At 39.9% G+C, this 12,951-nt stretch overlaps 1 protein-coding gene across 9 annotated transcripts in view; it reads right to left on the bottom strand.

Moving 5' to 3' along the window:
- Positions 1 to 12,951, bottom strand: part of DMD (dystrophin) — a 2,140,576-nt gene that overhangs the window by 19,104 nt on the left and 2,108,521 nt on the right. For all 9 annotated transcript variants that reach the window (XM_090061814.1, XM_090061802.1, XM_090061811.1 and 6 more), the window contains 3 exons: positions 12,589 to 12,832; positions 12,172 to 12,295; positions 6,148 to 6,240 (listed from right to left, as the gene is read on the bottom strand). In XM_090061814.1, coding sequence (XP_089917940.1) covers positions 6,148 to 6,240; positions 12,172 to 12,295; positions 12,589 to 12,832 — 461 coding nt within the window. The remainder of the gene's footprint in view (positions 1 to 6,147; positions 6,241 to 12,171; positions 12,296 to 12,588; positions 12,833 to 12,951) is intronic.

Raw genomic sequence — 12,951 nt, 5'->3', positions numbered from 1 at the left:
AATGTGGAAAGGAGCATTCAAACAGTAAGGCAGGGCACTTTGCTGCCAAATTAATGAAAATTATTGCAGTGCTGTAAGTGGGGAATTAGCTGTAAAATATGTTAATAGCCATGACTGAAAAAAGCTTGTGTACACATGAAAACAAGGTTAAAAAAAATAAAAGTGGACTTGTAAATGATACATTTATTTTCAATGCTCTTTTTGATCTATTATTCTGGGCTCACCATAACGCTCCTAATTATGCTGCCCTAGGAAGCCATTCCAGTAAAGGACTGTGGCACATTAATCATACTTAATTTTGGCATAAAAAGTAATTTTAAGTTCTGTCTAGGGTTTTTGTTCTTCCATCTAATAACTAACAAGAATACCATCTCCTTGCCCCTATTGAAGCCCCAGATCTTGCACTCTTGAAAGTCAATGGGGCCTTTGTCACCAGCTTCAATTAACTGAGGATTAGGTACAGGCTTGCTTTTTTGGTTCATTCACAAATAACATTTGCAAGCCATGACTACCAAACACATTTAAAATGAGATGTAGCTAAATACATGGTAGTTTCATTGTCCACAGAACTGCATTTGTCTCTTATTTTTTAAATCACATACTACTACTGTTCTTTATCAAGCCAAGCTCTCTATTTACTGTACATATACTCCCTGAAGACTTTGTAATTTGCGCACAAGTACAGTGTGAAAACATTTCCCTCTGTGGCCCATTATCTAGCAGGGTTAAATAAACCACTGAGGTGGTATTTAATAGTACATTTCCACTAAATGTCAGACCTCTGGCTTTGACATCTGTTTTGAGTTAGCATAGCAGCTGTCTGAAGCAGCTGCAGCAGTTGTGAATTTGCTGAGAGCAGCACAGTAAAGGGAGTATGGATGGGAAACCTTATAGATTAAAAAGATAGGAAAATTCCTTAAGGAAAGCAATCATCAGGTACTCAGCAGAAATTCCCACTGCAGAAATTGGTTCTGCAAGGGGTGTGGAGGTCCTTCTGTGATGCTTAAAAATCTGCCAAGAATTATGAAAGGTTAAATTAAAAAAAGAAAAATGTTATAACCAGGTAAGCAAGGATATTATCTGCTTTGTCCAAGGTTGTCTTGCTAAGGCCTGAAGCTTTCATAATTTGCTACAAGCTGCAAACTCCTTGAAAATGAAGGTGCTGGAGTTAATTAAAAATCAATGATAAATTCCGATGCCCTTCTGAACATGACTACTAACAGAAGATAGGAATGGAAAAGGCATTACAAAAAAATGAGTTCATCTTCCTGACACTGAGGATTAATCCCCATTATACATTTCCATTTAAGCCTCAAATAACATTTTTCACTATATCCTTTGGGAGACTATTTCTCCGCCTTGCAGGTTCTCACCCTCAGGATGTTTTTTCCTGATATTTAGGCTAAATTTTCTATTTTTAAATGTTATCCCATGATTCTGTGCACCCCACCATGTAGATTTGCTTTCTTCTTTGTGTCAAAAGACTTCATATATTCCCAGACAGTTGTGTCTGCCTCTATTATTGCTCATTCGGTTCTTTTAATCTTGCCTCATAAATCAATCCCCCCTCGGCCCACATTCTGAGCTCCCTCCGGTTTGTTGGTATTTTTCTGGTAGTGTGGGACACAAATGGAATACAGCCTTCCAGATTCTGCCGTGTACAAGAGGATTAGTGCCTCACTGCTCTGTGACATGATGAGTTTGTGTATTCGGCTTAAAATTAAACTGGCCTATTTTTGCAGCTCCCAGCTCACTGCAAACATACATTTGATTCACTGCCCATTAACAGCCCTAGGTCTTTTTCAACATTACTCTCTCCCAAGTTTCTCCATGCCATTCCACACAAATTTCAGTTTGGATTTCTTTTTCCCCCTGAACAAATCTCTTTTTTTGCAGTTTGCAAACTCAGTAGGCTTCCTCATAGTCCCTATTCACTGAGACTTGCAGCTCCTCCAAATGTTTTATAAATTGGGGTCAGAGAAGTTTTCTCCTTCTTCCAGGTCATCAGTGAAGATTTAAATACAATCAATCCTAACCCCAATCACCATGGAAGCCTTTAAAAGCCTTCTCTTAGCCCCCTCATTGTTTAAATTCTTTAACAATTTTCATTACACATGGCATCTCCTAGCTAAGCCAGACAAAACTTATCTTTTAATTTGTATATCATGACATACTATATAAAATATTTTTTCTAAATTCTAGCTATGAATGCTGCTACATTTCCTCTTCTCTGAGTTTTATAATTCTAGTAAAAATGATCAAATTTGTTCTGCTTACTGCTTAGAGTTCTGTTACTGTAGTTCTATTACCGTGAGGCTCATTAAAAAATGAAAGAAAATAATGCTTCCACCCCTTTCAGTCCTAATATACAGCTTTGTTGCCAGACTGCTTCACACACCATTAATTCTCACAAGGCCCCTCTTTGATGTTGGTATGTATTATTGTGCCCATGTTACACATGGGAAAAGTGAGGCATAGACTTGCCGAGTGACTTGCACAGGGTCACACATCTCAGTGGCCGAACACCTTGCGACTCAAGAGTGAGACCACTCAACCATGTTTTCCTCTCTCCTGTCTGCAAATTCAGGGATCACAAACAGGAATCCAGACAGACTGGATGTTGCAGAGCAATTAGTGTTCTGAATGGGGCTGCTGCAGATGTGTCTGTGGAATGTGAACCCGGCTGAACAACAGTTAAGAGTTAGCACTGAAAAAGAATTAATAGTGACTGAAAAATATCTAACTGAAAATGTCAAAGTCAGCTGCATCACACAACCACTGAAAATCCAGGGATATGGGCTGTGTGGCAAGGTAGCTCATTCAAGACACAGACTATCTTATTGTGGAGGGTAAGCCTCATTACTCGTCAACCAATAAAAAAACCCCAAACCTTACCCAGCATGAAAATTAGTTTAAGAATAGCTAGGGAAACAGGGGAACCTGACTGAGACTTACTTGCTCTTTCAGTTGGGGCCACCTCATTCCATATGCCAAAGGCATCTCCCAGAACGCCTATTGGCAGCATATAAAATACAACTGCGTGTGAAACATGCCTGTGTCTTATGGTGAGACTTTTCCTACTTCCTGGCTGCAACTGTTTTCCAGGGAGCTCCATTACCTCTAGTTAATTTCATTTAGTGGAAAGGAAGTAGTGGGGAAAATCTTGAGCCTCATAGGTCCTCTTTTTTTCCTAGTAGACTTCTAAAACAAAGTAGTCAGCATGGGGATATTTTAGGTAATAAGGAGTGGGAAGAAAGAATTTTGTGTTAGGAAATTTGGCAAAGGGACTGTAGAGGTTGTGCTGTATGTGCTCTGAGCATTCCCGACATCATTTCTGAGAGACTGATCATCTATGGCTTTCCCTCTTAAAGAAGTTGGCAGCTTACAAGTAATAGCATCCTTGGCTTCACAGTCAGGGAAATGCACACAGTCCTTTTAAATTGGACAGACTGGAGGAATGATTTCAGAGTGGTACACTTACACTGATGTGCTACATGTACAATTTCATGATATGTTTAACTCTTTGGCTCAGTCTTTGGCATCAAACTGCTAGTTAAACATCTGTATTCTAGTTTTTCCGTCTATGGCTTAGCGGGAGATCTGCCCCACATATTTTCTTTTTTTTTCGTTTGTAATATTTTTTATCTGCAATCTCTTTTAGAGCAGCGCATAATACAGGGCGGTCAAACTCATCTGGCCCCATGGACACGGCATTGGTCCATGCACCAGATGAACAGCATATGGCTGGCCCTGGGGGCTAGATAAGCCCTACAGACCTTCCCTGCCAACATGCTAGATCCCGTCCCCATGGGGAATGTTTTAGGACTGTGCTGCATATGGCACCTGCTATAGTCCAGCCTGGGTTGGGTACTGCATGCAGCACAGGTTGGGGAGCGGGCGGGTCCTGGATCTGGGACATGGGGGTCACTCACACTGCAAGTGGCGTGCTCTGGACCAACCCTGTGCACAGGGCCTGTGACACGTTGCACATGTGCCTGCACTGTACGTGGCACCCATGCAGGGCCAGTCCAGGACACCCTTCCTCCACTAATGTGCCTGCTCTGGCAGGTCTGCAACTGCACCTGCTCCAGGACCCGCACTGTATGTGATGCCTGTCTCAGACCAGTTTGAGTGAAGGCTGCCTGTGCCCCATGTCTCATGGCCAGTCCTGGACTGATCCGGCAGGGGGAGCTGGATTTGGCATGTGGGGGAGAGTCTTGGACTGGCCCTGCATGGGTGCAACATGCAGCACCGGTCCCAAAGTAGACGCTGTGCCTTGGGCCCTCTGTGTAGGACCTGTCTCTGGTGCATGCTGCACTGGGTGTGTGGGTCAACTGGAGACCAGGGGGCCAAATAATGTGGCTCCACAAGCCATATCTTTGACCCCCCCCGGCATAATACATTTCTAAGGCAGTTACTGACAGAAGAAACCATTCTACACGTATGTACACACACATTATTTGGCAGCACTGGGATACAAACATAAACAGTTGCTTTTTGTACTTAAGTATGAGTGACTATATTACAAAATACAGAATCTCACTGCTTACAACAGGCTCCCTACAGTGTTTATATGATGTCAGTTCTATTTGGGAAGTTTTGTTTCATTTACAGAGATAAAAATAAAAAATAAAACCCTATTTACTTGCAGTCAGTACAGATTGGTATCTAAAGTGTTGTAGCTATTTCTCAAGTGAAGTACAGCAAAATAACTACTCTGCACTAAACACCTCAAGAATTATTGACTTTTAACACTGTGACCACTGTAGTCAAAGTCATGTTTCTATTTAGGAAAGGAACATTATTTTTAATGTCATCAGCTCCGATTATGAATTTAGGTAAAATAAAGATGGAGCAAATGCGTAAACCTGAGTACCTAAAGCTAGACTCCTAAATGAATATGTAGGACACTTAAACGTCATATATGTTGAGAAGTGCTACACACTTACAAAACCTACTGGCACTGGTGGGAGGTGCATATTCTCAGCAATTGTGAAAAGCAGGACACTTTCTTTTATGTGATTTTGGTTCCAACACCACTAACTATGGATTTTGGTTCCAACACCCTTCCCATATTTCCTCCGTCTGGTGGGTAAATTAAAGGTGTACAGCACCCATGTGACCATACAGTGAAGAAGACAAACTTAGGTAAAAATATCTGATTTTCTTGGATAATTTTTTCTACGCTATTCCTGTAATTTAGTCTATTTCTATTATTCATTTGCCCATTTATTTCTCCAGCCTGTCTTCAATTTTTACTTGTTCTACCATCAGAACACTTCTGGTGGGCTGGACTTCCTTTGAAATCAAAGGATAGAAAAGCAGCTAAACTCTACAGAGAGGAGAGCATGGCACAAAGGGTGGTTTGGGGAAAAAAAAATCAGACATATACTGTGGGAAAAAAATCCAGTTGAGCCAGGGATTGCACAAAGTCTATGTACCACAAAGGCAATGACAAAATGACACAGGAAATACATGGGCCCTCTCCAGTTTTAAATACAACAGCAGGATGTTTTATCCTGACTTAGAAAAAAGACATTTCTTTTAAAAAGGCTTTAAAAAAATGTCATTCAAATAATGCACATGCTTATCTTCAGCAAATAAAAGAGGTGAACTTTTATTGAAACGAGACATTGTAATAGGTGCGGTTGTCTCTGTACAAACATGCTCCCCACTTGCATGGCACAAACTAGCCACCAACTTGTTTTGTTTCCTTTCTAACTCAAATGTCATGAGTTCTGATTTACATTTTAATATTATTGGGTTCATATTCCTCCCAGAAAAGAGGAAAGAAAAATGAAACTCTAAAAAAAGGGAAGAGAGGAAAATTCTAAGGAAAGAAATACAGTGTGTGAATTTTTACTGTGGTATTCACTGGCCCTATCACTAGCGTAGGTGTAGGGGAAATTGTTATTTCATTCTGTGTAGGTAACACAGGTTTACTTTGTAGCTAGCCTTTAAAACAAACATACAGGTATCAAATCAGTCTCAGGGGAAAAAACAGGGACAGAAGCAGGTGTTTCTGTTGTTTACATGCACATGCATGCACTTGCACGCAATTGGTTGAAATATCATCAAACTGAGTGATCTTTAATAAAATCTATCTTTTTAACTACCGATATATGCTTTTGAGTGCTGAAAGCTTACCTCTTGTACTTGGGAAGGAATTGTTAAGCTGTTCCATCACCTCCTCCAAACCTGTGCTTGTGTCCTGGGGAGGATTGAGCAGGTCATCCTCACCTGAAAAACAAATCCAAATCAGAATATTTAAGTCACTTAAAAATACCTGGTAAACAAACTGCCTTGAAGGCTATTTCTTCATGAAACTAATGGCAAAGTTGCATGCTACACTTAAACCATACTAAGGATACTTAAAATGTGAGTGCCTGCATGTTAAAGCTCGCTAACTTGGGCTAAGTGCCCTCTGAGTTTCTCAAAGTTATGCCACTTCTGGCAAGGGTTAACTCTGGACCGTGCTACTTAGTTCATGTTAGGGTAACATCTGTCTGCTTCATGGTGATAAAATAAATGATTTGCAGTTTTCCAATATCCCAATCTGCACTGCTCAAAGCCCCCTTCCCTACCACCCAGAGCAGAGCTAGGGCATAGATATCCTGACACCTAGCCACACCTCCATTTGCCAGACCTCTAGTGACAAGTCAGAGTTGTGCAGGCAAGAAACAGTATAACTCGTAACGTGGAACTGCTCATAGCAAGTTCTAATATTAACATTGCTTAACATATGACAGATTTAGTATGGTCTAAATGTAATGTGCAACTTCACCCTAACCTGAAGCTGAGCACTTGAAATAAATCCTTCTGGATAATATCCAATCTAAATTTTAAATGTTGTCAGTAATCATATTCCTTTCATTTTTCTTTTTAACGAATTTGTGTAAATTCAATTAAATTAATTAAAAACAATGAAAGGATAAACCTGCTGTAGGGGAAATTTTCTAGTAAGAGTAGTGAGTCCAGCCAAATGATGGTCCCTCTTTCAGATGCTTTCATTCCATTACTGGGACCAAATGTTGCTGTGAATAGTGCACTCTGAGTAGCTATCTAATGGTACTGAATTCATTTTAACAACGCGTTGCCTACCAGAGTAAATCAGAACTAAGTGAAATACTCATCTGCATCAGTATTAATATTTCTGACAGTTTAATTGCATCGGATTGGAGCTTCAGGAACATTCAATTGTACTGTGGAAGGTTTTAGCAGCAGTTTAACAAAGCAAAATACATTTGTCCCTTTGAATAATTTCTGTAACCTGATTATAAGGGAGACGCTTAATGGGAGTTTTAATACATTTCATTTTCACAGGTATCTTTACATTTTCTGATGTTTTCACAGAATCAAAAGCCATCTGCCCAATTGTACACCAAAGGAGGGTACTTTTGCTAGTTTTTAATCTAGCTCCTAATAACAGTAAAGTGCTTCAAAAGCGTGGTTTCTAAAAGGAGAATAAACCTGGAGGATACTCAGTGAGTGAGATTCGCTCTCTTTTATTTGTCTCTTCTAATCCCCCATTAAGATGCAAAAGCTGCTTTGCCATCTGTAACAAGCATCTAAAGGTGCATCATCATTTTGAAAATGACTTGATGAGCCTTTGTCCTCTAATGCACAGTCCCCTGTTGTTAGTGATGAATATACAATGTATCTTGCCCTACTCAGCTTGAAAAACCAGCGCAATCTAAACAATGTTAATGCTAGCAAAAATTCAACTTTTTATATTCCATGTTACTGAATTTTCTAATACAAGAGACAAGATAAAATCCAACTTTTACAAGACTGCTCATACTCTCTACTCTCAGGATTAGCCCATGTCTGCACTTTGAGGCAGAAGGACTCATTTTCACATCAAATGTTGCCTTGTTATAGGTGCCATCACTGGAAAATTTAGTAAAACTAAAATAATTTTTTTCAACCTCTGGCAGATATCAAAATTGCTTTCAGAGCCAGATCTTGCCACCCATACTCAAGCACTTTGCTTCTTCAGCCCAGATAATGAAGTCAGAACTTTTAAAAATCCATAGATCAGGGTATAACTGTTGCCTTGGTCAACATTATTTCCCCTCAATAAATGCAGGCACTAGGGCCCACAGCATAATGAGCACAGATATGAGCTCAGCTATGTTTGCCTTCTTGGTCAAAACTCCTATGTTCAATGCTTAGTGGCTAAGAAAAGATTACTTAAAATTTATATACATTTAAATAAACCAATGAGACAAGACATCACACAAAAAGCCATAACAAAAACTCAACCCAAACCACTGGTGGTACTGGTACCATACTGGTAGAACAGTATCTTACAGGATGCTTAGAAGGGCTATTGGTACATCGAGCTGGGAAATAAGTTTGCAAATCATATAACCCTTAGCAAAAATATTCTCTAAGAAATGCTCCCTTACTAATCACTATCACAAAGAAACTCTTAGCTGAACTGTTTCAGGTTGCCTCAACTACTACAATATGGAAAGGAGAGCAGCAAAAGGTTGGGACCCTAATATTGAAAGACAAAACCAATGCCTTCAAATCTCACTCAGGAATCAGTTTATCACTAGGGCAGATCAAAAACTAGAGGTGTAATGTGCTCTGGTAGGCAAGCCAATTTCATGTGCAGATTTCTGCATTTTGGAAGCGTTTCGACATTACAGCTCTGTGAAGAACAGATTGCTGTAATCTAACTTTAAGACTACAACGATAATTTACAGAGATACCTGTAGCAGGATTTACCCAAAAAAGAAGTCCTTCTTACCAAGAGAAGATAAGTAGCTACCATTACTCAAATCAGTGCTCTGAAAAAGAGAGGTGGAACACACCTTTTGTATGAACAGTATTATCTAAAACTAGATTTTGATTTAAGCTAGAGAAGTTTCTTTCTCAGCATCCTCTCATTATTTTTGTTCTGTTTTGAATTTCATTTCAAAAGCAGACAGCCTCATAGCCTCAAATCTTCTGGGATGGGAAAGAGGAAAGCATGACAAACATTATCAGTTAAGAACATTTCACATTAGCATGGTCCACAAGACTGTGATCTCTGTCACATAGTACTATGACGTTACTTCATTACTGGGTCTCATTGCCTAGGGACGGAAGTTGCACGTGAACTGGTTTAAACTTGTAATGAAACAAGCTCAGTGCATATAAATCAGTTTCAAAATGGCCGAAACTGGGTTAGGATAAACCTGGTTGAATGTAGTATCAGACTTAAACGATTTGTGTCAAACTGGTTTACAGAACTTCTGTCCTAGACTGCTTTCTCCCCTCCCAGACTCCCCCAGCAGCCCAGCATGCTTTTCAGCCCTGGGCTGGGCAGGTCTGTGCTGTCTGCTACAGTGAGAAAGGCTGGCCCTGCCCTTCTGCTCTCTAGCCAGAGTAGGGGTGGGGACATGGCCAGAAGCCAGCCCAGCATGGCCCCCTGAGGTGAAAAGGCAAGAATGGAGCCTTATTTCCTCCTCTCTCTCCTCAGGATCCCAGGACTGTGCAGTATGTGGTGCTGCAAACGTATTTACAGTGTTATATACTGCATGGTTGCACTTGTCTGGATGTATCCTATGAGTGCAGAGCCTAGCCCTGCAAGACCAGACTGAGAGGTGAGAGGTATTGGCATAGACCTAGCACAATCATCACATGTATGTGAGGAGATGGAGCTAAGGGAACAGGAGAGGGTCCCAGACAGCTTGAGGGTTGCAAACAGCTTGACCAAAGAATGCAGAAAGGTACATTTACATTATAAAGTACAACGCATAAAAGGTGGGAATACTTCCCTGAATACCTGGCTGTAAGGAGATACTCCGTCCTCAGGATTATGTAAGATTTTATGCAAGGTTTTCTCTTGTCTTCTTGGTTTATTACAGTCCATTTCAAGTTAGACTAAGCTGTGTGCACTCTCACTGTGTTTTACTGGGCTGTATCCTAGCATAGGCAAGGGCTTTTGGTTGTTCTCAATTGTGTGCTTGAGGTTGCAAATTGCTGTGTTCAATATACACTTGCTTCAGAGAAAGGACGTTTTCCTCCCCACCCAGACCCCAGCTGGTGTCCCATGTGGGCCAGGGATAGGGTGGCCATCAAAGAGGACATCCTGGTTTTCTGCTACTCTTCAAGAGAAAAATAGAGGACATAAAGGCATCCGGTTTTGTATCAATAGAGGACAGAGGACAACCGTACTGTACTTTATGGTGGCCACCCTAGCCAGAGAGGGGATTTAAACCCTGACCCTACAGCAGGCTACCTCAGGCTGGTGTTTGACCATGCCCCCTCTGCTCCAGCAGGGAGGGGTGAGAGCCTTTTGGAGGGCTTTCTCTCCTCTCCTTTGGCTGTGGCTGGCAGGTGTGCTGTAGTGCCCCTGGCTTCTGGCTTTCTGATTCAAAAGTGAACATCTGTCCATTTGTTAATTGGTTCAATCTGTACAGCTTGGACTAAACTGCAAAGACTGAATCGATTCAGCCTTGGGCTTTTTGACTGTCTGTACCTAGCCATTATGATTATACTGAAATCAATTAAATGTTTTGTGCCCTTCTAAATTTTGTTTAAAAAAGAAAAAAAAAAACAGTCCTAACTAATTCTGGTACAACAAATTAGTTAAAATTAGTATAATTTTTTGTCATGTTTTGCATGATGAGAAGCAAATTATTTTATTTTTGGCCTAACTTACGATGTGACATAGACTTAATAATCTGTTAACAAGGAGGCTGGTAACTGCTGCATTTCTGGTTTTGTTTGCATACTTCTAAGTAATACATTTTATGGCAAAAGGGAAAAAAAATAAAAAGGAGTAATTAAGTGTGTCATGAAATGATAAGGCTTACAAAATTTAATTTCTTTGGATCACTGACCTAAATCATCTATTATTACGTTTATAACAAATTTTCTAGTTTGTTTGTGGTCTAGCTGACTAAGTAAGAAAATAAGCTACCACAGAGGCCCTACAGTAAAATCCCCTATTGCTCCTGACTACTCTTTTCTCATTTTTATCTTCTGTAATAATCCTATACTATGTTATCTTATACTGGTAGCATTGATATTAATATATTCTGTGTACTATATTAGTACATTGAGGTAATCAAATTAAATTAACTTATTGCAAGTGAACATTACTGATTACTAATGATGTTACTTGAAATCAATCCTTCTTCCTGGACAACAAATACTTATGTCACCTAGGAAAATTACAGCAAATTTACTATAGAGACACACAAGCAAAATTCCCAGCCATCATATACTGAATATTATTAATAAAACTTACCCTACAACCCGTATGATAGGTTATCACCAGGGATCCTGGTTTTCTCTGATAAAAAAAATCGCCAATTTTTGTTTTTAATTAGAAACCCAAAATCCACATTTTTCCATTCCAAAATGAAACACCACTAATTTTAGTGGTGTTTCATTTTAATCATGGAAAAGTGTGGATTTGGGGTTATTTTTTTAACACTGAAAAGTGGGGATTTTTTTTCTCAGAGGAAACCAGGATCCCTGTTTATCAACACATACATTTTTATAAAAGCAACCAGGTAGGTGTTGCTTGTCAGTGGCATTGCAATTCTATTTATTTAAAAATGGTATTTTAAAATAGGAAGATATCAGGCAGACAGCAGGGTAGAGGTGTACCTTACAGCCTAACTGAATCCAATGTATAAGCTTTCATGAGCAATAGATCACTTTATCATACGCCATGTTACTAATGAAAGGTTAAGCATCTTTGAATTGGCTAGTCTATGAAATACACCTCTGTTCTGTCTTCTGCTATCAGTTAAAACAGTAGGATGACTGCTTGTATGTTTTAATTCTTCAGTCATAATTATTCTGTCTACAAGAAGGTCAAATTAAGTTATACTTCCTGACTTTTATATTCTCTTTTATATGACAAAAACAGTGTCCAGATCTTTATCTATGTGCACTTTGGTGTTTTTGTTGATTTGGGAGCTCTTGGCCATCAGAGATGTTACCAGGGATCACTATGTGGAAGTGGCTGTCCTTGATCCTTGGCTTTTATTCAATTTAACTGGATACTTTAGGTTATCTGTGATGCCCATCTTTTTTAAAAACAAACTCTGGATGAGCTCCGTGTTTGATGTCAAGACATCTGTGACACTACACAACGCCAAATACTTAAGCCTATAGTGTTAAGGTGATAGAAAACAATCTTTGATTACAGTTTGAACTTACCCATGGTTTCTGAAGTCTGGCTGCCAACAACACGAAGAAGCATTGGCTGACTGCTATCTGACCTCTGTAAGGAGGTAGAAGGAGAGGACAGAGTTGTACCATTCACCTTGGCATCTGCCTGGGGCTGAAATATTAGAAGAAAACAAGCTGGTTATTGTATAGTTTGTATCTATCCCATGACTACACAACCCCTTTTTATTAAATGCAGCTGTGAATTAAAAGAAGAAACAGATCACACAAATGCACTAATTGTGATCTTATTTTACCACTTATCTACAGAAAGATCAACTTTTCTCTTCTCTGGCTAGCACGTACAGATACCACTTCTAAATGGGTTACAATTATAGGTGATGTTTCAAACTATGCTTTAGAAAAATCATTCTTTCAAAATCCAAATAAAAAATCCTGATGGCTCACCTGTTCCAGCAGTTGTCTCAGCCTGTGCAGCTGTGACTCCAGCTGTTTGTTGTGATCCTCAAGAATTTGCATCCTGGCTTCCAGGCGGCCCTTGTGCTGGCGAAGCAGCTTAGCTTCCGCAATGAGCTCAGCATCTCGGGGACTTTGTGGGGAGATAGGCATCATCTCAGGTGGGGATGGCAGTGGAGAGAGTCCTTTGTGATCGTGCTGCTGCTTCAGTCGGTCATATTCTGCTTGCAGGTTTCTGTTGACATGGAAAAGGTAAAGTCTTACTATCTTCTCAAAGTAGATTAGTACAGCATCTCCCATACTATGGCTATACAATTTAGCATGCTGTAAACTGATATTATAGAAGACATGCAA

Source organism: Crocodylus siamensis, chromosome 1, assembly GCF_052110815.1.
Source record: "Crocodylus siamensis isolate JL-2025a chromosome 1, ASM5211081v1, whole genome shotgun sequence".
Lineage (NCBI taxonomy): Eukaryota > Metazoa > Chordata > Crocodylia > Crocodylidae > Crocodylus > Crocodylus siamensis.
The sequence above is the reverse complement of the archived record's forward strand: the minus strand, read 5'-3'. Positions and strand labels throughout refer to the sequence as shown.